This window comes from Colossoma macropomum, unplaced genomic scaffold, assembly GCF_904425465.1.
Source record: "Colossoma macropomum unplaced genomic scaffold, Colossoma_macropomum, whole genome shotgun sequence".
Lineage (NCBI taxonomy): Eukaryota > Metazoa > Chordata > Actinopteri > Characiformes > Serrasalmidae > Colossoma > Colossoma macropomum.
In genome coordinates, this window is record NW_023494805.1 from 38,066,658 (window position 1) to 38,093,194 (window position 26,537).

At 41.7% G+C, this 26,537-nt stretch overlaps 1 protein-coding gene across 1 annotated transcript in view; it reads right to left on the bottom strand.

Annotated features, from left to right (window-relative positions):
* Positions 1 to 1,963: 1,963 nt before the first annotated feature.
* Positions 1,964 to 26,537, bottom strand: part of ephb3a (eph receptor B3a) — a 54,141-nt gene continuing 29,567 nt past the window's right edge. The window contains exons 6-16 of the mRNA XM_036596695.1: positions 25,653 to 25,988; positions 24,215 to 24,339; positions 23,673 to 23,829; positions 23,140 to 23,248; positions 19,393 to 19,445; positions 17,881 to 18,003; positions 15,260 to 15,507; positions 12,507 to 12,722; positions 9,866 to 10,015; positions 8,026 to 8,219; positions 1,964 to 3,426 (exon numbers count right to left, since the gene is read on the bottom strand). Coding sequence (XP_036452588.1) covers positions 3,321 to 3,426; positions 8,026 to 8,219; positions 9,866 to 10,015; positions 12,507 to 12,722; positions 15,260 to 15,507; positions 17,881 to 18,003; positions 19,393 to 19,445; positions 23,140 to 23,248; positions 23,673 to 23,829; positions 24,215 to 24,339; positions 25,653 to 25,988 — 1,817 coding nt within the window. The 3' untranslated portion in view covers positions 1,964 to 3,320. The remainder of the gene's footprint in view (positions 3,427 to 8,025; positions 8,220 to 9,865; positions 10,016 to 12,506; positions 12,723 to 15,259; positions 15,508 to 17,880; positions 18,004 to 19,392; positions 19,446 to 23,139; positions 23,249 to 23,672; positions 23,830 to 24,214; positions 24,340 to 25,652; positions 25,989 to 26,537) is intronic.

Genomic DNA, 26,537 nt, shown 5'->3' on the forward strand with positions numbered 1-26,537 from the left:
TGTCTCATCCAGATGGAGCAGCAGGTCACGGTTAGCCAGTGAAGAAAGCGATGCGATCTGGAGGCGTAGTCTGCGGCTGGAACAGAGCTGCGTGGACGTCAAATTAATGATTCACCGCTTTCCCCGCTCGTTCTCAGCACTTTTCTTTTGTCTGAAAAGATGCATTGCAGGACATCTGCAGCGCGGTCCGCAGCACCTAATTGGAATCGCAAGTTAGTGAGCGGGCAGCCGGAAAGCGCCGCCTCGACAGCGAAGACTTGCACAGCCAGTCTGTGAATGCTGGTTATAATGTGTCGGAGGAATCTTCAGCCCTACCCGTCTTTCTGTTGTCAGACGTGCACACATTTTCTTTTCTCACACACAATTGCCAACACACACATTCGCTCGCTATGCCCTGCAGTCTTTAATGAGGAGTCTCGCTTTGTGATTATTACAGCACATTTGGCCCAGGCACTCTCTCTCTCCCTCCCTTCACTTTTTTCCCTCGCTCTCTCTCCCTCTCGCTCTGTATCTCTCACCCTTTCTCTCTCTCTACTGATGAGGCAGCGAGAAAGGCAGCGATAGCAGGCCCGGCAACCTCTGGGTAAATTGCTATGCCAGTTAAAAGAGGCCGACGCACGCCCGATTCTGCTGCCAAGCTGCTCGCGGAGCGGCCGCCGTAATTGGAAAGATCAAACGTGCCTTTGTGCAGCGCGGGGGGAACGGGGGGCCTGGGTGCTTAGGGACATCCGACTGGGGAAATCAGCCAGATGCACTGGAGATAGAGATCCTTCTGATCAAGCTGACAAACTGCTGCCGAAGTCCGCGCATACAGATTCAACATTCAAGGCCATTAGAGATTCCAGAAGATCATGAACTACGGAATGCAAAGCAAATAGTCACTTAGAGACTGTACCTCATCTTTTGATGAACAACTTGTGTTAGCCATCCTCTAGCGACCAGTTTCTGTCCACAGAGCCTCTCTGGGACTGGATTTGTTTGGGTGGTGGGCCATTCTCAACGTAGCAATGATACTGACTAGGTACTGGGTATTGTAAATCAGCTTCAATACTACAGAGTATTGACAAATATGTTATGCAGTACCTTAGTTGTTACACCCATAAGCCTGTTCCAAAATATAGCCTGCTAGTAATGTCAGTGCTTCTATTGTGCAATCTGTTGCAGTCAGTGAATTCCAGCACCTCAAGCTAATTTCTGGTTTAACTCCATAAGGCCAAAGCAAAAGAGTGACTATTTCTACCATTCTGTGCACTGTTTTCTATTAAAAATGCAATTTCCTGCTGTTGTTGCATTTAATGTGATCTAATAAGGCTGAAAATTGAGACATATTTATTTAACTACTTTTTCGAACAAGCAAACACATGAATAGGATTATAAGTCACACATCAGTCACATTTTATCAGTACTCTGATTAAACAAATCAATAATTGTGTACATTTGTGCCTTCAGCAAAAAAAGGAAGCCTTGTGCCTCTTGTATATAGTTATAGAAAATATGGTAGCACACAGAAAGCTCTGGCTCTACACATCGAACCTGGCATATCTTATTTGCAGTACTGGGTTTGTCAGGTTTATGCGATTAAGCCACACCCACTTTCAGAGTGCAGTTTATAGGAAGGTATTGGTTTGGTATCGGTGTATATATATCTTTTGAACAATACCCAAACCCAACCCTGTTAACCACCATTCAAATAATCTCTGGACAACAGTCGTCCTCTGGTTAGAAACTGACCAGTCCAGTAATGATTGGGTAGACGGGGGCTGAAAAATTATACAGATTGTACAGAAGCTACATCTATATAGAGGACCTGTAAGGTGGTTTATGTAGACCTCATAAAAGGCCAGTACGACGTAGCTTTTTGAAATAAAATGCCCGGAGAATTTTAAACACAAATGAGTGAAGTGTTGTGTGTGGGGTGGGTTTTAACATACTGGTTGTTCTAAAAAATTTGAGTGGGTCTCAGTCTCTTGTGAGCTGTATTTATTTACACAATTATGCATATTTGTAACAGAGTGAATTACTGTGAAATAATAGGGATATTCATTAAACAACAGCCTTCAACAGTCAGCGCGTTGTCTCTCTTCACAGATACGGTTGATCACATAGCTCTGAATCTAGCATGCATATGAAGCTGCACCTCTGACACACACACATGAGCACCCACACATACATCCACACCCACACCCACTCTATAAAGTCCTCCTCGATCACAGTTAACAGTAATTCCAAAAGATCACAGTCAAACGTCGTCCATGAGGAGATGTCCTTAATACTGTCACATGGAAGACAAAATACAACAGAGGTAAACAAAACATTTGGGAATCGACTTCGGATTCAGAAGGGTCCCGTGGTTCAATCCCTTGAAATTCGCTCCGAAAAGGGGACGGAGACGGCTTCAGCCCCTCAAGCGTCCTCTTTTTCGCTTCGCGGCCATCCCGCCCCCCTTTGGAAAAACATCCTTTCCGCGCTTCTCCTCTCTTCTCCGCTATTCCTTTCTTCAATATGAAGAAAAGATCAGAAGAGTCAAGTTAAGAAGGAAGAAAAAAGCAAAGCGAAAGGCATAGTCGAAAATGTCCTCAAGCTAATGTCAGAGCCTTTCATTTCTATTTCAGGCTAACATTAATTCACGTCTCTCTCTCTTTTTTTAAATAATACTTGGTTAGCTTATAATATTTCGGCCCGCGTCTTCACCCAGCGAGGCCGGCTGAGAAAGGGAAGAATTTCATTAAAAGAGCGCTTCTGCCCAGAAATGCTATGGCTAATAGTGAACAAAAACCTAAAAAGCTAGCAGGAACCTGTTAGCATACGAATGAGACAATGCTAAATGCGTCCCAGCTAGCCCTCCCCCGTTCTTAGCCATGCTAGCTTTGCTGTTAGCGCTTTTTTTAGGCCAGACTCTCCTTCAAAGGACGAGAAGAGGCTTTCCTCAACACATGCACACATGCAAACTGAACCTGAGTCATAGAAACATAATCGTCATGGATTGGATCTGCATAATGAACGTCCAGTGTAAACACGAAAGCCGTGAAAACGAAAAAAAGCCCGCCCGAGGCACTGCCACAGAGGATTCCAAAAAAAAAAACAAAAATATTCTGCTTTTTTACTCCACGTGTTCTCCTGTTAGCATTTTATACACATGTCTGATTGGTCCAACTGTTCTCTGAAGGTTCCTCAGATGGAGTTGGACATGGATAATCCAAAAAAACGACCTGCACAAGTTTCCAATAGCTGTCCAACAACTTGCTCCAGTAGTTTCCTGTGGTGTTACTGTTCCTCTCTCTTTTAGCCTTTTAGCATCGGCAGGTGGTTTTCGTAGTTGGTTAAACGCGGATGGGAAGGGTTTGGCTCATCTGCCTCATGTCCTGCACCCCACCTAAACTCTTCCTCTGGTGTCCAGGTAGGGTCCCGCCAACACGGTACAGATCCCTAGAGAGCGAGAACAAGAAAAGAGGATAGATTCAACGTAAGTCACAGCTCGACGACTGTGCCATTTAGAAGTCATAAAAACAGCTAAGCGAAGAAATTATGAGAGTCGCAAAAGGTATTTCAGTCAATTTACACTTGAAAGGAGCCACAGGCACGAACGCTCTTCAACGTGAATGGTACCCGTGTGCACATACACATAGCACACATATGCAGCTGCAGGCTCTGGAGATTGGATCATGGCACATCAACGGCATAGCCGAGGATGGCTCTTGCATACAAATGCTAGCATAAATGAATCATAGGCAGGCCATCAGCATGCACCTCCATGCGAGAGCGTCTCCCTCACGCCCACATACACGCACAAACACACACACACACACACACACACCCGCATACACTCTTCCATGCGTGTGCTGCCTCGCGCTCGGCAGCCCTTTTCAGACGGCACATTAAAAAGCTCATTAGTGAGCTAATTAAAGCCGTTGCTCTCTCTTAGCTTCTCCTCCGTCTCCCTTATTGGGCTCCCTCCATCACCCCCGCTATGACCAGACACCCTCCCACCCACCAGCACCACCACCACTTCCACTGCCCAGTGGAAAAAAGAAAAAAAAACACTGTGGTGTGTGAACCCGAAGCCTCGGGCCTGCTGTCGTCCCCATTTACAAACACGAGGTTACGCAGAGGTTAGCGCGCGCGTTTCTGCTTCGCAGCCAAACTCGACATTGTCACGGATCACGCGTGCTTTTTTTCTTTTTTTGAGCCGGCCGCTGAAAGATTCATGCAGTGAAAATTGCTTATTGTGAGAAGATACAACAGCTCAGGCAAGAGGCACTCAGCTGTAAACGTGAATTAGCATAGCTAGTCACTGAGGAGAGCCAGGCTAGTCACGCCAGTTAGCTTATCACACAAACAAGCTTATTTTTGATTTACAGTGGCTTTCCGGCCTAAAACTAGTTTAAAGTGTGTCCCTCAGCTTCATCATTTTGACAGAATTCACAATTTAGTCATGTTTTCTCACTACAATACCCAGCATGCATTGTGCAAACACTTCATACCGCCTTTAGTAATCTCTGTGCTGTCAACCAATCCAACTAGTCCAGGGTTTGACAGCATGCAGCTCTTTTACTGCCCTGTTGTGGCTCCACAGCTGAATTAGATTTGTAGGTAAACATAAAATAATCCTCCTTTACAGTAAAATAAAGCTCTGCTGATCGTTCAACAGTTTAACAATAAATGGTCTTAAACTCTGGAGTTAATGTAGAACTGCTAATTCACCCTTTAACCCTGAAGACTGGCGCACAGACTGCCGGTCACCATAGCAACGCAGACAGCTAGTAACTAACAAAAAGGCAAAGAGAAAAAATTATGACAATCAGCGATAATTTGGAGATGAATGGACTTATTTGCATTCATAATCACTCCAGCTGATTTCCTGATATGATTAATCCGCAACAAGCAACTGTCAAACACTAAAAAGTCGCAAGGCTGAAGTTTCTCATTCACCAGCTTCTAGTTCAAATTCTCCCGTTCCACCTTAAATGGTGCAGCAGTTACATTCTGGCGCCTCAGGCATCATTTAAGGTGGAACCGGAAAATTCGAACAAGAAGCTGGCAAAAAAGAAACTTCAGCCTCGTAAACAGTCCAACGTTGTGAGACATTTTACAAAAAACTGTTCTACTTTTGCTGAAAAGTTTCCTGCTGGAGATACGAGAAAAGCGGCTAAAGCTGAGCTAAAGCTTAAAGCAGAGCAAAGTAAGTCTGAGTTTTCGTTTATATTTTCAGCCTAAAATAAGACATTAGCACATACTGAGACATATTTACAGCCAGGATGGTAAACGTTACATAAAATGTTGTGGCTCCCAAGGTGGTTTGATTTTTGTTAAAAGGACAAAATGGCTCTTCTTAACATTTGGGTTGCCGATCCCTGAACTAGCTACTTATCTACAGGCTAATAAAAGCAACCAAGCTATCATTAGTGTAACTATTACTTCAATCGTCAAACAATATTGTAAAGAAAACAGTGGTTCCTTCTTTATTCAGCACAAAATGGTTGCCAGAGTTAATTTTTTTACCCTTTCAGCCAAAGTGAGGTAAGATATCTAGCTAGCAAGCTTTTAGCTTGTTATCCTCCTAATCTGGTGATTGTCCTCCTCAATGTGTTATTTGTTCTCTTGTAATGATGATTTAAAGAAAATTACTAAAGTTATTTGGCATTAATAATGATGATGAGTGTGATATTCAGTTTCTTAGCAGTAACGGTAACAATCTGGCTTCCTTCTGTATTCACCTGCTAATAAAACAAAAAAAAAAAAACAGGCCCAAAAACCCACCAGCTTTTCAAAAGGTCCCACCTTCAAGACACATCATCAGAAGCATCAGAAGGAGATTTTCTAGTTTTTAAACTGGAAAAACTCACTCTGGAGACCACCACTGCGCAACTGAAGGAGGTATGTATTAGTAGGCATGTTTACAGTGGTTACACTTTTCATCCTGACCAGAGTGTCCCTTTAACAGATGATGAAACATGCGGGGGTGTCCGCCATCCAAAAAAAAAACCCACAACAATAATAGTACATCAGAGATCTCTGGAAAAAATGGAGACTGACAGGCATTGTAGTGAAGACGGGTTTACTATTGTCTTAATTTGGTAAAGGCAGAGGAAGAGAAAGCATTGTTCCTGGACCCACCCGACTGCACAAAGAAGTACCATCTACCCTACATATTGACAATGATGGATAAAAGCCCCACTATTTGCTCTGCCAAGTTGCTGAGCAGTTCCCTGCCAAATGATGCACTTGAGTTGCCTGTTTTTGTAGTCTTTGTGTTTTTATTGTGCAGTTCTTAGTGCTGTCTATGAGTATATCAGCAGTGCTGTTGTTATAGAGGCTGTTTACAAAAGCCTTGAAAAGATACTCTGGTCAAAATGAAAAACTTACATAGCTATATCTGTTTAACATGCTTACTCGCATCCTACCGTGGTGCTGCACTGGCCTCTAGTGAGATAGACCATACAGACAAAAGTATTGGTCCAAAAAAAGCAGGGTCCATAAAGACATGGCTGGGTAAGACTGGTATGGAAGAACTCAACTGGCCCTCACAGAGCCCTGACCTCAACCCCATCAAACACCTTTGGGATGAACTAGAACAGAGATTGTGAGCCAGGCCCTCTCGTCCAACATCAGTGTCTGAACTCACAAATGCTTTTCTGGATGAATGGGTGAAAATTCCCAGACACTCTCAGAAATCTTGTAGAAAGCTTCCCAGAAGAGTGGAAGATGTTAGAGCTGCAAAGGGGGACCAACTCCATATTAATGCCTATGGATTTAGAATGGGGTGTCATAAAAGCTCCTGTGGGTGTAATGTGTAGGTGTCCCAGTACTTTTGTCCATATAGTGTATTTTCAAGTTTAAAGACTAGGATGACTACAGCTGCCTTTGGGGTGGATTTCTGGGGGTTGTTTGGATTTTTTTTTCGTTAGCTGGTGAACGCGGAAGCTAACGTTACTGCTTGGAAGCCTAATATCTTATGGCAGCTGCACAACTGTAACTGTGCTTAAATCATCATTACAATGGAGAGAATCATTATTCAAATAACAGAAGTGACTCATCAGATGAGGAAGACAACGAGGTAAATGTTAAAGTTAGCACGGTACCTGGCTATTTAGACATCTTTGGCTTTTTTTCTCTGACTGAAAGGGTAAAAATCTCGTCACTGTGACGAATACAGACAGAATGGCTGTTTTGCGATCCTGTTTGACGACTGAGGTAAGAGTTACACTAATGCGAGATCGATTGTGTTTATTAGCCCATGGATCAGTAGCTAGGCTTGCAGTCGTTATTGGATGACACCACAGGGATTCCTAATGGCTGTATGATGTATTTGAATAATGCTGGGTACTGTAGTGACAGAACATTGATAAATGAAAAATAAAAACGATCGTTAATTCTGTCAAAATTATGAGGCTGAGGGATACAATGCTGTGCTACAGAGTACTGCATAACAACAAGCAACATATCACTGTTGTTGGAAGAAAACCTCGTATCTCCAAAATGGTTAACAGGAGAAGGAAAAAACCTACTTCACTTTTAATGTAAGTCAATGGAACCAGATTTTTCCCAAGTCATTTTGGGCCGTTTCTCTTGGTCCATCCATCATGAAATGTACACACAATGTGAAAAATAAAGGCGTTTTCAAATGATGTCAAAAACTGAAAAACGTCAAAAATGGAGATACCAGGTTTTCTTCCGACAACAGCGATATTAAACTCTAGTTTTTTAGCCATTAAGCAGTATAGTGTATGTGTGCTGCACTGTACTGCACTGCCAAGATTTTGGGTTATATTTCGAGAAATTCAGTAACAGTCTTTCTCTGCACCCTAATTGTTTTTCCACTTCTGCCCACACTGATGTGATGCTAGCATTTTTTTTTTGCAGCAAAATAGTGTAAAGAACATGTTGGCCTTCAAATATAAAGCCTAAATATGGGACTATGTTACATAAAGCCTTAGTCATAAAGCATGCGGTCACTCGCTTCACTCAGCTTTGTGGTCAGAAAAAGAAAATGGATACAGGTGCAGAAGCAACCCGATCGTGGCTCACCCTGAGTGTGCAGAGGTCAGCACTTTGAGGCTGGCGGCGTTGCGCAGGAGTTTGTCCAGCGTGCTGACGATCTGTGCGAAGCGTGGCCGGGCGTTGCGCTCCTTTACCCAGCACTCCAGCATCAGCTGGTGGAGCACGGCCGGGCAGTCCATCGGCGGGGGCAGCCTGTAGTCCTGCTCCACTGCGTTCATCACCTACAGCAAGAACACAAAGGCATGAGAAGTCAGAGATGCACTTTCAGACTGCTAGGGCTTTAGACTAACTGTTAGTGGTGGAACAATAATAGAATTTTAGTATCATGACAATAACTTAAATATGATCACAAGTATGTACGTCTGTAACCAAAGAATAGCTCAACCAGTTAGCACTGAAGTCCCCTTTAGTTACTGCATTACTAAGCCTTAGTAATTATTAATTATTTAATAAGCCTTGGATTTTAAGGGGTTACGCCAAATTTCATGGAGAGAAAACACTCAACTAGCTTTGAGACCCTCTCTGATACTGTGTTTTGATATTTGTTAACATAAAAGCATCACATTTTTAGAAAAAAAAAAACGTATCTGTGGTGTACAGAGGCAGCCAGTAACAGCTTCACCTTAGCTTTCAGCTTTCCAGGTTAAGAGTTAAGCAGGTTCACCAGATGTATTTTTATTACAGATGCACCGAAATTTCATCCACCAAACTTTTTGGGCTGAAAATGATAGATATACAACGAAGCACAGAAATGTAAGGCTTTGCCAACACATTTAATAGTAATAAAAACAATGAGAAACAGTGATTTGTTTCCTCTGCTATTTTTCTGCACCGGTCAGTGCAGATGTGTTCAAACAACTTGAGCGGCATCAGATCAACAGTGAAAATATCAGCCGTGTGCAGCTTTTTTATGATTTCCATGAGGGACATTACACAAGACATTTATAATCACTGTTCAAGTCGATTATTAAGAGGGTGTACAACATCCAAGAACATCTCCGGTTATTTTTTCAGGCCTGAAACCACCTGAAAACACTACATCCCGCTCAATACGCAGAAACAACAGAAGCAGAAACTCCCTGCTAGCGCGCTGACACCATCTGTAGTGTTTGAAATTCTAAAAAAAAATCACTAATGACAAAAAAGTGCAAAGTGTAAGTATAAAAATAATGAAATCCATTGCCTTAGATGATGCTCTGAGAACACTGGAGCGTTTCGTGGCACTATTTAATCTTGTAGTCTACATACTGTAATCACTTTAGTAAGTTTATGTGAACTGTTTTTATTTATTGTCAGACTTGTGTGTCCTGAATTTTGGTTCCAGCCAAGAATTTTCATTTCATCACTAATTTTCATGGGCTGTAAGTACATGCAACATAACCAGCGACAGGCAATACAATAACATCAACATCAAAACATGAGAAAGGGTGTTATTATGTCTGCTATCGATGCTGTGTACCCTGTTATCTGTTTTTATCATGCCAACACTGGTAACTACAGCGCACAGCAAGCTGCAAAGGAATGCTTCGCCCAGAAATGCCAACGTTGCTAGTGGAGGCCAGTTAGCGTTATGTAAATGAGATCATGCTGACTGGTTCCCGAGAGATTTCCTCTCGCTGTTAGCCACGTTAGCATTTTCGGGTGATACGAGAGAGAGAGAGAGAGAGAGAGAGAGAGAGAGAGACAGCGCTTTGCAGCAAGAAAGCTTCTTTAACAACGGCTGCAGAGTGACACTGACGTGCGAGCCGAAGATGTAGATGCGTTCGTGCAAACTTTAGTGATAACACGCTCTTGCCTGCACTGTAGATTTGTGGAAACTGAGCTAATATGGGCACAAAGAAGTGGAAGCGCTACAGTGCTTGCTTACATCTTGGTTGCTCATATCCCAGTAGGGCCGCTCTCCGAACGACATCACCTCCCACATAACGATGCCGTAACTCCACACATCGCTGGCTGAGGTGAACTTACGGAAGGCGATAGCTTCGGGGGCAGTCCAGCGGATTGGGATTTTTCCACCCTGTGTGAAGAGAGAGACAGGGAGAGAGAGAGAGTGAGAGAGAAAAAGTGTGAGAGAGACACACACCCACACACCACATAAGCCATTTGACTCAGGCACCAACTTCAAACCGACCTGCAGTCCGCAGATGCCTAATTAGAGCAGAGACTGAGCACTTTCTCATGGGCTTCCCTCCCCGGGGTTTTCTCACTGTGTTCATTGATTTCAGCTGAAGACACAAGCAGCAGCAAAGTGGCAGAAGCTCGCTCCCTGCACCCTCGGTCTGAACCAGCTACGTCTATTACAGCTTTAATCACGCCTGAAATGTTGGTCTGAACCCGAATACAGGAGTACGATTCTGTCCGAGACTGATCCGAATATAACGAAACTCTGTTCAAAATTCTGTCTAAACATTCGACCTGATACTGACCCAAATACAACAAAACCCTCTCCGAAACTGACCCAAGTGCAACAAAATTCTGTCTGAATCTGACCGGAGTGTAACAAAATTTCGTCAAAAACAGACCTGAGTGTAACAAAATTCTGTCCGAAACTGACCCAATTGCAACAAAGTTCTGTCCGAAACTGACCCAAGTGCAACAAAATTATGTCCCAAACTGACCTGAGTATAACAAAATTCTGTCCGAAACTGACCCAACTGCAACAAAATTATGTCTGAAACTGACCCAATTGCAACAAAATTCTGTCCGAAACTGACCTGAGTATAACAAAGTTCTGTCCGAAACTGACCCAAGTGCAACAAAATTATGTCCCAAACTGACCTGAGTATAACAAAATTCTGTCCGAAACTGACCCAATTGCAACAAAATTCTGTCTGAAACTGACCCAATTGCAACAAAATTCTGTCTGAAACTGACCCAAGTGCAACAAAATTCTCCCCAAATCTGATCCCAGTATAACAAAATTCTGTCTAAAAATATTATATTAAAATAATCATGTTTTTTCAGATTTACCACTATTGTACCATCATTAACATTAATATAAAAGCTCAGCGTGAATGATGCGTGTAGGTTCACTCGTGTTACATAGTAAATAAAATGGCTATATTTGTGTTGTAGACATTGTGACCCCTGGTTCCTATCACCACCACTGTAAAGAAATCTGTGTCGGTAAATTTCTCCATAATAAACCATCACTCTGAATGACCTGTTTACAGCTCAACTATTAAACTCTGCTGAATAAAATCTACAGAATTCCCCTTTAATGATAGCTAAGAAATGCATATAACAAAATAATATTGGAGCATAAAAAATGTACAATACTAACCATTAAACGCAAGAATCCTTACCACAACACTAAAGCCTAAATATATTTCCAGATGCAGTCCCTGATGTAATCCTCACTGCCTGTTTCTAAAGTGAAACGTGGCTCACATGGTTTAAACAAGATGTTCCTCCATTTAGAAAAGCAGAGATACAGCAGTAGAGTTACATATGAAACCCATTCTTCATTAGTGGTAGTAATAGCAGTAGGTCACAATATGCCAAATTATGGATATTACACATAAATATCATGCATGAAGTACCATTTTCTTTACTGTTACAAGCACTAGTAGTCATATGAGGACTGTGGATATACCACTGTTCTAGCCAAAGGTGTAGCTTTATTGTGTTATGTGAAAAAACAAAAGGTGCCACAAAGAGTTCTTTAATGCCATAGAAGAACCATATTTAAAAAGAGATCAAATGTTAGAATAATGTTATAATGATAGAATGATTACAAAAAAATATTTTTGCGGAAAGGTTTCCTGCCGGAGATGCGAGAAAAGCGGCTACAGGTGAGCTAAAGCTTAAAGCAGAGCAAAGTTAGTCAGCAATTTCATTTATATTTTTTGGTGTATACTGGTATATCAGCACATACTAAGACATATTCAAAGCCAAGATGGTAAAATGGACATAAAATGTTGTGGCTTCCAAAGTGGATTTTTTTTTTTGGATAAAATGGCTCTTCTTACCATTTGTGTTGCCGACCCCTGAGCTAGAACCTTTATATCATGCCTTTTAAGACTTTTTTCATTTTGTCAGTTCATGCCTCCGGTCATCTTGCCACCAAATCATATCATTTAAAAGGCAAAATTCTAGTTTTTCTGTAAACTTCCATCAAAAAGTAATGACTATTAACCTTGATGACTATTAACCTTGCCCTCCACCTCCCTCCAGTGCATTTAATGCAATTTCAATGCATTTAAGGAAAAAACGGTTCTTCACAGACTCATTTACAAAAAAAAGCAATGACTTTTCCAAAAAAAAAAGGGTTCTCCAAAGAACCATCTACTGAAAAGTTTTTAGGGAACCAAAAGTGGTTCTTCTATGGCATTGTGCAAAGATGTGTGTGAGTTTATGGCACCTTTTACATTTCTTTTTCCCCCTAAAATCAGCAGAACAATTACCTATTTAAGTAAATTATATATTTGATCAGGGATGAAACTTCAAACTTTCACAAATGACTGTACATGTTTGCTGTAGAGCAGCTTCACTCATGGTCGACTCACCAGGGAGCTGGTGTAGGTGGGGTCGGACGAGTTGTCGTCTAAAAAGCGGGACAGGCCAAAGTCGGACACCTTGCAGACCAGGTTGCTGTTGACCAGCACGTTACGGGCAGCCAGGTCGCGGTGGACGTAGTTCATGTCCGAGAGGTACTTCATGCCGGCCGCGACGCCTCTCAGCATGCCGACGAGCTGGGTTACCGTGAACCTGCCGTCGTTCAGCTGGAACGGGAAAGACAAAGCTTGAGCGACATTCACAGATACACGACAACGCTAGTCTTGGGCTTAAATCAGATTAATCTGCCCGACAGTTCTGTTTGACTGCCCTCGTGGCATTGTGTAATCTACTTCGAGATAACGGAATGGCAATATTATGATGTGCAAACTCGCTCATCTCGGCGGTAGCTAAGCTCCTGGGCAGAATTCCTTCTGCCTGTTAATCCTTGCATGCATAATGTAATGACATCCCTTCTTTCGGCAAGGCGTCGAAACCTTGCCGCTCAAAAGCTCTTTGTTTCCGATGCGAGAACAACAGCACGTCTCGGCGGAAGAAGTGCACTCTACCATGCTAAGTCCTAAATGCTAGCAAAGGAAAGGCCTCCGAGACCTGATTCTCAATCCTGTCTCCTCTCCGAATACCACGACTCACACTAAGCCCTGGAGCAGGAGGAACATCATCAGATCATTAACCGCTCGCACGTGTCGCAGTTGCAAGATATAAAGAATCCGCTACGAGGTTGTCGAGGTTGTTTTTCTCCTGTCCTACCGATGATTCACACCAACGCTCGTGTTGGTGGGCACATGTAGATGCGTGTATTGTGTGTCCTGAGCTAGCGACGGCACAGGCAGTTCCGTTAGGAGATGACTCGAGGGAGGGAGAGAGAGAAAAAGCTGAAGGTTGACTCATGTGCCTTGTGCAAGGGATGCCGTGCTGTCTTTAGTCCTGGTCTCACAGAAAGAAGCACGGCTGACTGTAGGGTTATAAAAGGTACGGCTTCATTTAAGAACAGGAGTGCATCGCAGGGGTGATCCCGGGTTCTGCTGAGTCTAATTCCGTGATGACCGCTGTCTTCGGAGATGCCAGAGGCTGAAGGGAACCTGAAGTGAGGTGAACTGAGGTTATTTTTGAAAAGTCCCAAATGCCACGGCTTACGCTCTGGGGGGTCAGCAAGTTCTACCGTCAACACACAAAAATGCCAACTGGAACTGCCTTAGTCAAAACAAGGGTCTTAAAATGGTGAGGAAAATCTAGCCAGAGTGCGCAGAGGGCACAGCTCATTACTCTTTTATCAGGGCACTGTTTCCCTGAAGTTTCAGGTTAAGGCTGAAAAATGAGATGCTTTTAAGGAATATTTTGGCAAAATAAATCAAGATTGCAGTATTTTCTCCTTTATCTAAAGTGTAGTCGATCATCCAAGTCATGTTTGGTGTCTGAAATTTGCTCCTTATTTTTGCACTACAAAATGTAGCTAACAAGTTAAGGAAGCTTGTACATCACCTTGGGCGATGATGTAAATTTAGGCAATTACTGTCTGCAGAACTACTGCGTATGCAATGTTGTACTCAGAAATTTAGGCGTCCCTGGGCAACTGACATGTTTTGTTGATTTTCTAAGTACAAAATAACAGTTTTTTTGCTCAATTTAATATATTGAAAAAAAAAACATAAAATGCGGCCTATGTAAACGTTTTATATTTTATCGTGAACTCAGCAAATAAACAGAAATTGTGCACTAAAATGCCATATGTTTGTGTTTGTTCCCTATAGAGGTTGTATTAACTTACTTTTGCTTAGAAAAACATGTGATTTGATTAAGTCGGGGTTACACTACCTACTACTTTGAGAGGCGCAGACTCAGATTTTTGGCCTCTTGATCGTGTTTCAGACCCGTCAGAGTTTATCAAACGTTTGACTTTTTCAACCCGACTCTGAGTGTAATCTATTGTAAACTGGTCAACGACTCAGTCTGAACGGATTCCTGCAACAGCCAATGAAAAGTGAGAGCACAAAAGAAGAAAATACCGCAAGTTAAACCAAGAAAAATGGTGAAAAGTCTCTCACGTGTAGAGCGAAGCTTTTTAATGAGCTGAGTTTAATATGTCACGAGCACAAACGAGTTTATGTACATTTAAAACTCTAAAAAAATAACACATTTTTTAATTCATCAGTCGTATAGTGTGAGATGCCCAGCCTTTTTATAATCTGTTAAGACTTTAAAAGTCGTGTAGTGAACCCAAGGTTTTAGGCGTGTTCAAGCTTTTGCATATGACTCTACATTCTGCATATAACATCCAGTGGTCCTCCATGTTCGTTTGGTTGGAAACCAAAACATTGCCAAACTGGCATGCTGGCATCCTTCTTCTGGACAAGCTTGTCCGTTTTACTCTCCACTGAACTCCAGGCTGAATATCCGTATTATAAAATTTCCAAAGGGCATTCATAAAATATATGCTTGTAGTTAATTAGTTTGATGATGTTCTGTTTCCACAGTCTATAATTAAGTGCTTTTCTTTTGTATATGTATTTTAATTAATCATAGATTAGAGTAACTGTACACAGGGACTACTGAAGCAACACGTGAAAGAAAATGAAAGTATGCTTATTTGGGTAAAATCAGCACTTACTGAAATTATCGTGGTATTGTGATAAGCTACATACAGAACTATGTGATCAGTTACATTTGAGGACTGTGTAAATTTCAAATGCTCTTCCATTTGACAAAGTTTACAAAGCCTGCGCTCACTCTCAGGTGAACTCACCCTGAGGAAGGAATCCAAAGCGCCGTTCTCCATGAACTCAGTGACGATCAGAACCGGGCAGCTCCTGGTCAGCACTCCTTCCAGGTGAATGACATTAGGGTGGTCAAACTGGCCCATGATGCTGGCCTCGGCCAGGAAGTCCCGCCTTTGCCGCTCCGTGTAGCCGGCTTTCAGCGTCTTGATGGCCACAGTCACTTCCTTCCTGCCGGGCTGCTTCAGCCGACCGCGACACACCTCCCCGAATTCTCCTAAGGGTTTGGGAGGGGGGGAACGGGGGCAGGAGGACGGAGAGAAGGGAGGAGGGCAGTGGAGGAGGAGAGTGAGGGACGGGGGTTTTGGGGTGGGGGAGGAATACCGATTTGAGCCGAGGGCCAAAAACTGACGAAGATTCATGTTGTCTTGCGAAAGAGGGTGCAAAAAGAGAGGAAAGGAATGGAACAGGGGAGCGGTCAGGGGTTGTACAGGCAGGGGACGGATGGGGAGAAAGGACGAGACAGGAGTCTGGGGGCTGATGATGGGGAGGGAGGGGACAAGAGTTTGAGGATAGCAGGAGATTTGGGGTTGGGTCCTGAAGTGGGTCCCAAATGTGTTATGCAAAGAAAAAATGAAAAGCAAAGTGGAGCGAAGGAATGAGAAGGAGGCAGAAGGGAGGAATGAACAAGCACAGGCATAAAAGAAAGAGAGAAAGATGAAGAAGGCAAGCAGCATGCGGTCAGTTAGTTCAAGTACAAGCTGATTGTTGTAGCTGTCCATACTTTTTCTGTACTTTTGTTCTTTTTTTTTTTGTTAGTCTACTTTGCATTCTTAGCTACATGTGCTTTGATATTTATCTTGATTGTGCGATATACTGTAGACACAATAGGCTGCATGATAGAGTACCTGAGAGGTGAGTCTTATTCAGTGTTTCACATACTGTACTAAATCCAATTAAACAGACCTAATTATGCAGCTGATCAGAGTAAAGAAATTGTTCGGTGGAAAATCAAATGTACACAACTTTCCACTTCCCCCAGCTGTGGCTGATCAGCTGAGACAAATTTGGTGTCTTCATTAGTTTAGAACTGGAGCCACAAGGCTACTGTTCCTAACAAACACTAGAAGTCAATAGTCACCGAAATCTTTTCTGCAAATACACCCCTAAAACTTCTCTCAACTCGCTCAAACTGCTTCCAGGTCTTCATTAAGAGCAGTTTAGGATGCACGATTACTCACTATAAAAATTAACAGAACTTTTTATAGCTGGACACTGCAGGCAGCCACTTATTGGCATCTATATGGAAGCTACACAGGTTACATTCAGGATTTCAGTCTGAGTTTATAAACAACTGATAATCTTATTTTCCCAACTTAAGTTTATAAATAGATAAATAATAAACCTTGTTCCCAAAAAAGCTGGGATGCTGTGCAACATGTAAATAAAACTAGAATGCAATGATATGCAGATCACGTAAGGCCTACCTTTAATTGAAAACACTGCAAACACACTCAATTTTTACATACAATTTTTAAAAATTTGATTGTTTTTTTTAAATATATTTTTTTTTTAGTTTAAATGATTTGAACTTCATTGCATTTTGTTTTTATTTACATTCATTCACATACACAGCTTCCCAACTTTTTTGGAAACAACGTTGTAAATGTAGTTCAAAGTAAGTGATACTGTTTCCTAAAGTTTGGGGATGTATTTACAGAAAAGATTTGGGTGACTATTGACTTCTAGTGTTTGACAGCAACATCAGCCTCATATTTCCAGTGCAAAAACAAGGATATCAAATATGTCTTGGCAGACCAACTACATCTGAGGTAAGAGGAAAACTGTAAATGAGATTTTTTGCCAAACCGTTCATATAAGCAATGATGATATTCATGATATACCAAGAAAAGCATACTGTGACAATTTATCATCATAGCCATAAAATATCATCATATTACCCACCTCTACTGCACAAGGTTTGGATCATATTCCAATAAATTTGTGCAGCATACATGTGTTGTATTATTTCTAACTCTGCAGTCACGGCTGCGTACAATTAACCTTCTGTGTTCTTTATTCATATCAATGTTAACTACATCCTTGTTAACGCAACCTTTAATTAATGAGCATTTCTACAAATATAGTGTCATTAGTGGTACTTACATCTAACACAAACTGACCTGCAACCTATAATTAGAGTCAACATTACGAAAAAAATGTAATATTTTCTTATATTTTTCTGAAAAAATTGAATATTTTCTTATATTTTTCTGAAAAAATTGAATATTTTCTTATATTTTTCTGGAAAAATGGACAGCGTAGAGGTAAAGTCATGCAGCTAGTAAACGTATGTATGCATTACAGAGTTAACAATGTGGATGTCCGAATAACTAAAGCGTCCATCCTAATATGGTGCTGTTTTGTACGTGTAAAGAGCTCAAGATGGACATTTGATGCTTCGCTAATCTCTTCTAGCACTGCTCAAGCTAAAACACTGGCTATCACGATACACTTAGATTAGATGTTGGTGTTTCTCTTTGACACCTGATCTGCGGAGATGGTCAGATACGGTCAGAGTGGTGCTGTTTGCTTCTTTATGCTTAGGCCTGGCTGAGCGCTCTCTCCAGCGTGAAATGGCTTTGCTCACCTGCTCCGATGACTTCCTCGATCTTCACGCAGGAAATGTCGATCTCGCGGGCGAATTCATGGACGGCCTCGTTGGGGTCTTCGTAAGTGAACGGGTCGATGTACACTTTCACGCCCGGAGACACTGCAAGGAGAAGAGAAGGCTTAACGCGTCTCGTCTGCCTGTGACGATTTCTGTAAGCCAGCAAGCTTTGATGTCATTCGCTAAAGGACTGACTGGGAGGCCCTTTGAACAACAGGCTGGCTCTCCATACATGCCATAAGAGTGCATACAAGAAAATGGCTGGTATTTTGAATGTAGGCTAGAATGTTCGTTAAAGGAGTTGTATTCGTCCAATTTATGTCTTTTGAATTCTAATTTGCCTTTGCATATTTGTGTCAATAGGCTGGTGCAATGTTCTGAGCTCAAATCACTAAATAATGACAAAGAATTCAGTGACATGCACTCACACACGTATACAGTGCTTCTGTAATTCACCAGGACATTTTTGCCTTGTTTGCCTTGTTTGTTGGAGGTGTATATTCATATTTGTACAGACATTCAAATAGTCTCTATTTTCAGTGCTAAGCAAGTCAGAGACCAGCTTTTATGTATTTCATATTCAGTCAAAACGGCCATTAAGTACAAAGTTATTTTTCAGCATCAGGAGAAAAACATGTTCTATTTGCTTTAGAACAGCGTCCATTCTTTCAATGAGACTTGCTTTCAGTTTTTTTTAAAGAAATCTGCAGGGATATTTTTCCACACCACCACAGTTCAGTCTTGGAAGTTGGTTGTATTTTCTGCTTCTCACAATTAAAATTTAGACCCCTCAGCCCACAAAACCTCACTCTGCATCTCAGATGTCTAATTTCAGGGATCTATTACAAATTTTCTTCTTTTTTGTTTATTTTTTTCTCAGCAAGAGCTTCTCAACAGCTACACATCCTTTCAGAGCCATAGCGTTGAGATTTATTTATTTATTTATTTATTTATTTATTTATTTTACTATGTTGGCTTGAAGAATACAGTTAGAAGAACTCAAACCTCATATCTCCAAAATGAGAACTTTACAGGAGAAGGAAAAAACACACTTTATTTTCAATGTAAATCAGTGGAACCAGAATTTTTTCCAGTTCATTTTGGGCCATTTTTCATGAAATTTACACACAACGTAAAGGACAACCGGGCATTTTCAAAGTATGTCAAAAACTGAAAAACGACAAAAAATGGAGATATGAGGTTTTGTTCTGACAGCAGCGATATGGATCTGTTAAATTCCATCAGCAGCTCATCTGAATTAATTTAATGAAAAATTAGATAATATTGGGGAACTGTAAATACTGGACTTCCACAAGGACAGTTTTGAGATTCACATCATGAAGTAATTTTTTTTATGTACAAATAAATGTTTACTGTCCATATAAACAATGTAACATATCATTTTCTCAGACTTGTGCACAGTACTGTATGAATAGGGACATATATAACTGTATTAAGGCTTAATTACGGGTTATTACTCTGAACACTCACCGTACTGCTGCAGTTTCTCAGTGTACTCTAGCTCGGAGCCTGTGCGCTGCCTCCTAAAACCAGACCAAAACATATTCACATTGTGAGCTCATACAGTATTTTCTCCTTGCTAGTCAAAAAAAGCAGTCAAAAGTTTGGACACACCTAACTGAATGGATATTTACATAATATTAGATATTTTGACATTCTGAACTGAAGCCTTACATCTAAATGCTTGCAGTTTGTTTCAAGACAAAAATTGGAAAAATCTGAACCCTCTTTTATTGCATTGACCTTATTACCATGTGTGCCTTGTTAAAAGTCAATCAGTCCTTGTTACTACGATTGAACCAATCAGGTGTGCTTTTGGAGGGGTTCTAAATAGATCTATTTCACAAGGCCAATATTTCTGATTGGAGTAATTCCATACGTGTTATTTATGAGGTTAGGTGTTATCGCAAATGATATCATGGCTATGATTGGGTGAGTACCATAAACCATCAACGCCATGACTTTACTTGTGATAACACACAACATTGTGTTAATAGAGTTTTCTACTGCTTGTATACAACAGTTCTGCAAAATAAAGATTAAAGTAAAGCAAAGAAGCCCCAAATATTGTATCAAATATGTTTCAATACGGGCCGTTCCTTCCGCCGAAGAAAGTAGTTCCCTTTATCCTTACAGACAGAGCCATAAAACTGTTGCAACACTTGTCAGATGATCTGAATGTGGTTTGGTTCCAGTCAGTCTGTAACGCATTTCACAGCCCATCTTGCTGTGTTCTGTTAGTGTCTAGCTAATTACGGTTTGTTTAGTTGTTCTGTTATCACAGCTGCCAGCTGGAAAGCTCACTTAGGGCCAACAACAGGTTTGGTATGTGATGTAGGTTTGCTGTCAGACTTCAAAATCTCTTACAGAAGAAATGTAAAGTATTCATTTTCTGGTTTTGTATGTGGAAAGTGGAACTTCTGGTTGGCTGCAGCACAAAGGAAGTCCTACTTAGCAACAGATGCTTAGCAGAAAGACAGTAATTGTGAAAATGATCACAAATAAGAGCATTTAGAGCCCTTCTCACCCAATCAGACTGTGTGGTGGTTTGGTAATGCGGGTTCCTAACCTTGCTTTCACACTGGCAGCGACTTTTCGCCTCTTGTCGCCCAAATCGCTGACCACTGTGTGTGTTTCTGAACTCCACCTAACCGTTGGTTGCCATGGTTTCACTGATACAAAGCACAAATCAGATGCATTCCTGCTAAAATTAAAAATCGAGAGAAATCGCTTGTGTGCTTCTTTTTATTTAATCCCTGTGTCTGTGCAGCCAGTATGTGAGGAAAACAGTCGCCATGTCGCTTCATTTCTTATTTGCATAAAGTTAAACTCTGCTCAACTTTGTTGCGTTGCTGACTCCGCCCTTTTTCCGCATTCACGCTGCCTCCTGTGGTTGTAAATCGCCAGCTCTCATTAAAAATAAATGACCTCCGGCCGCCTTGTCACATCGCGTTGATGCCAGTGTGAACGCAGTGTAAGGGTATGATGAAACGTTCACGCAACTTATTTGCTTGAAACCTACATGAAACTAAATTGCACTTGAGTTGCATAATGAAAGGCACCGTGCAACTCATTTAAAACTCAGAAACAGTTGCAAGCATGAGTGAGATATCAGCGTAGGCTATTACCTTAATGGCTATCTAATCATTCATTTTCTACATACAAAGAAGTTATAAAAAACGTAAATATTAAGCAAAGAACACTCAACAGATAAAAAAGAGAGAGATAAAAGGGATAAGGGAAAAAGAACGGGAATAACCACTGAAAAAATTATACGATGATGATAAAAATGTTGCAAATATGTAAATACCGTGTCATGGATGACTTAGTAGCGAGAACAATACCGTGTATGAAAAACTACAAACTGCTAATTTGGTTAACTAGTGGAGAAACCAAATGCGTCAAGTTGCACAGAAATTATGTTGCAGACAACTCAGAACTTGCAACTAGTTGCATGAAAGCAAGAGAAAGTCAGTGTAAGCGCATTTAAACTTTGACCAGCACTGTATCTGATGGACGGCTGTGGAATTACTCAGCACTGATTTAGCTCTGCATGGGAGATGTGTACAGCAGATCACGCCGACAATTAGCATTAAGTCTCTCGCTTCCGTTTTCAGCCCACAATCGCAATGTTACATGGTTCAAGTGAGCTCAACACGGGTTACATACCACAAACCGGGACAGAATGCCCACGCATCCCGGGTCAAACGCTCGGAGAAGACGGGGCAGACGGAATATACATGTTGAATCCGCTCTGTGTTGATGCTAGTGTCATGTAGCGACTGATGCTGAATGGCGCCTTTTAAAGGCCGAGTCATCTCATTAGGCTCCTTTTGTTTTGCTAACTTCGCATAAGTAGAGGGTTTTGGAAGGGGACGGGGAGCGGAGGGGGCCTTTTGGAATGCACTGTCTATGGGATCCCCCCCACCTTTGTCTCCTGACCCAAGCTGACAATGACGCCTGCTGCTAATTAGCATCTCATCTCCAATTTAAATGGGTGGCGGAGAAGAATGACGCCTCTCACGCACACACACACACACACACACACATAGACGTTAGGATCGCGAAACAGAATGCATGAATGAGAAAGAAGAAAAGGAGTGAAGGGGAGGGGAGGCTTCGGCCTGACAGGGAAGATGACCTAGCATGGACACAATGAGGGTCTGCGCTCTCTGCTAGTGAGTCGCTAAGTCTGATGTTGGCTTTCTTGTGCTACTCAGCATCTAACATTGCTGTGGTTCTGCTACGTTTTAAATGTAATTACATTATTAATTTGTTATGTAACTCACTACATGTGCATTCAATTTACATTTCGCATCAACAGGTTTGAATTATGAGTGGGTAATACGGCGAATACAGCAATGTTATGCTGGTACCAAGCTACGCTGCTGTGCCTTGACTTAACCAGGCTAGTTTAAATACTAGTAATAGCACTTTTAGCCTGAAGCTTAACATTCAGGGAACATTTTTTACTCTGTGTTTGTTATTGGTTGATCTTTTTCACTATAGAAAGCACTCATGACCAGTAATATGTGAGAAATCTGGTGGTCCTTTATCCATTTTCTCATGTTTTCTTTGTTTTCAGGTTTTTTATCTCATACACATGAAATTTCTGACCAATTTTGTGACTTCAAACATGCCTGCATTAGTCAGATACTGCTTCTCTTTACTCCTCCAAGCTGGGCTGTGCCAAAGAATCCTACTTTATAAAGCCTCTGAGTTTATTTTACAGTAGACATAAATGCAGAGCCTATATAAAAATTTGATTATGACATTTTGGGAATCGATCCAAGAAAGAATCGTGATATGTATACAAACCAATTGTTTCTCATATACCAACAACTTATGCTCTCTTTTTAATGAAGCATGCATTTGGCTAGTGCTCTTTAAGCACTGACTACATCCACAATGTGCTCCAAAAAGCGTATTGTGAAGTAAATTATCATGATTAACAATAACACATTGTCATATTTCCCACTCTTAGTTGGAATCTGCACTAATTTTATGCAAATGTTCGGATGTCAGTGACAAAAAACATGGTGAAAAATATTATACACAGTAAATTTTCATCTAAATCAAATCATAATATCACCTCTACTTACAAACACCAATGTATTAATCAAAATGCTAGAATCTGTTTATTTATCATAATTTAAGGCACAGTCGGCATTAAATTAGCATTTGCACAGTGAAAGCGACTTGATTTGTTGCTCTCACCTGAGGCAGACAACAGCTATGACCACCATAGCGATGATGACCACGAAGCCAGCCAAGGCCGAGCCGATGATGAGGGGCAGCTGGTCCTGCACTGACCGCTCTGGATCATCTGTAATAGCGCAGTTCACTTGTCAGTCTGCTAATAGCTCAGTATTCTACTAAAGAATCAAATCTTCACAGATTTCCCCAAAATGTAGTCGATAAACTGAAATATGTTTGGTATCTGAAGTTGGCTTCTTTAGTTTTGGCTACAAGGCTAGTAGCTAACATGTAATGCAAACTTATACACCAATTATTAGCATTAAATAATCACTGACTTGGCCCAAACTGTGTGAGTGGTCAAGTAATTTCAATTAGACTTACTTATGCACTTTGTGACACTGTATGTTATACTGTTCTCTATAAAAATGGACCGAATTCAGGCTTCAGGATGGCTGCTACTAAGAACCAAACCTCAAACACCAAACTTGACTGAACATTTGGGTACATCTGATTTTTTGCCAAACTACTGCTTTAATGAAAGGTAGGTGTACCATGCAGGCTGGTGCTGAAGTCCACTGGGTTACTGTAAGTGCCGTAGCCGGCCACTGTGCGGGCTCGGACCTGGACCGTGTACACTTTACCCGCCTTCAAACCCTCCACCCTGGCTGAGCTGGACTGAGCGGTGACCGTGTGAGAGAAGGACTCTCCCTGTAACACAAACACAGTCGAAGCAGATTAGATATGTTCTTTTTCAAAATAAGCAAATGCCTAGAGTGGCGATGAAACGATCTAATTCAAACTAATGGGCCAAACCATCCGTGTGAAAACACTCTGGCGAAAAAAGGGTTTGGACTAAAGACCATGACTCCGAGCGAAACCCTCCAGCGGAATTATCCGCCACTTTCAGCGTTAAGCGTTCACTTGTGACCGAGGGCCATCTGTTCCCCCATTGTCCTGGGCTTGAAGGGAAGCCGGGGCCACTTTGAGCTGAGTCCAGCCTAAACCCATTCTGGCAGACCGCTGTGATGTCACCTGGCCCCGGTTCAAGGCCTCTTCGGCTGGAGTTCAAGTTTTGAATCATGCCGTTTCTTACCCGCTCCTGGTACTTGATCTCATAATCCAGGATCACCCCGTTGGGCCGCTCCGGGGGCAGCCAGGACAGGCTCAGGGTGCTGGCTGTGGCCCGCATCAGGTGCACAGTGGGTACGGCTGACGGGGCTAAGGGGGTCAAGAGAGAAAGGGTTTGATTAAGGTACAATCAGTGTTTCAATTAAAATTAAATTTACACAATTACCCCTAATACAGTCTGTTAAACAAGATCTGTTTGTCTTAAGTTTGCTTGTTCACAGTAGCAGCAGCTATTTTGCAGCTTAACTGTTGTCCATACTTTTGTCCATGTTTACAGATATGTCATACAATGTCAGAATCCAGTCTATTAGAGATTACTTAACAACTCAGTGCTGTTTGAAGGAAGTATGTTATCATTTAGGCATACAGTCAACACAATGCTAATTGGTGCACATAAGCTTCAATTACTTGTGAGCTACATTGGCCTTGTAAATCCTCCAGTGCAAAACTAAAGAAGCACCAAACATGTCTTGAAGGATGGACTGCAGCTGGAACTATGGGGTAAAAATGGTCATTTGGTTCATTAATACCTTAAAATCCGAGGCTTATTACAGACCAAGGCTTATTATTCAGTAACTACAGGGTAGGGCTGAACGATTCAGGGAAAAATATCTAATTGCGATTTTTCTAAACGATACTGCGACTGCGATTTAAATTGCAATTATTTTTGTAAATTGAGGTCCAGGTCAGTTATTTTGGTCTAGAAGACCAGAACATCCACTTTTTCAGTTAGTTGTGGTTGTGATATCACAGCATATAGTTGTTTGGTTGCTTCTGATTGGTCCAGCTCATCTACAGGCAGTTTGCAAGCTCTGGTATTAGGTTGATGTTCCCCACTTAATAAAAAATGGCTATAATTAATATTGCAGCTCTTGCGATTTGAAAAATTGCACTCTTTAAATTGCGATTTTGATATAAAAACAATGCAATGCAAACTGGCTGAGCTATTCTTAGGTTATAAAAGTGTGTAATAAAATAAAGGGGTTAAGTTGTGTTTGGGGCCACCAATCGTTTTATGAATAATTGTCGACATCGGCCATGATATAGATTTTTTTCTTTCAATTTTGTTATCTGAAACAAGAAGTACCTTTTGTGGATAATCATTGGTTGTGTTTGGTCTTTGCGAAGTCTTTTCACGCTGAATCAGTTTTTACAGATTTAACGCACTGTATCCTTCACATCAAGTCCAATGCGCAATGAGGAGACATGAAGATAACGCAGAGGAAGAAGAAATGGATTTGCTGCGTAGTAACGGCAGCACCTTAAAGACGCAAGCGCCTGTTTACAGAGTGGTTCCATTAAAGTGAATGGCCGAGACACATGCAAATCTTTATTACACGAAAATGATGTTGCTGATGAAACTCTGAGCAAACAGAGAGACAGCGATTGCAGCCAAATCTCACCTGCTTGATTGGTGGTGATGTTGACGGTGGCGTAGTGTGGTGCTGAGGGGCTTTTGGCGGAGACTCCGTTGACAGCCTGGATCTCAAAGCTGTAGCGGGTGTGCGCTTGCAGGTTCCTGACGGCCGCCTGCCTCTCGGCCAGGCCCAGTCGCCTCGGCGAGACGTCCACGTTATCGTCACAGCGCACGCAGAAACCGCCGCTGTGCTGGCACTTCTTACACACCACGTTGTAGACCACATCAGCCCGGCCGCCAGAGTCCCGTGGCTCCGCCCACTCCAGAGACACGGAGGTTTCGTTCACGCTGGAGATGACATTTAACGGAGCTGAAGGAACGGCTGTAGAGAGTCAGGGAGAGGGTTACAATCTTAACAACACATTATTACACCATATGATTATATTGCATAACACCACGTTATTACAATATCAACATCAACTGCGCTGACTGTCCACTTTATTGGACACACTGTATGACTGACTTATCTATGCCCCACCCACAAATTCTTTTGTCAAGCTGAGTCACTACATAATGTTGAGTTTCAGGTTTTTATCAAGCCTAACTGCACTCCTTTAGAAATAAAGGTATGAATCTGTCACTGGGACAGTACCCCCCCCCTGTCACCGGGGTGGTACCCTTAAGGGTTCATCTCAGTCCCTTTAGTCAGGGAACATAACTGAACAATAATCCACTGATATTATATTTTCTAAGCTGTACTGACTCCACACACCCCGTCTCGCCTCCAGGCTTTTATTTTATTGTTCTGTTTTAAAATATTCGGTTATGAAAAGGTTCAAATACAAACTTTTCACCTGGAAAAACTTATTTAAGGTACAAAATTGGACTTCAAAACCACTGTTGTACCTTCGAGGGAACATTTACACTGTTT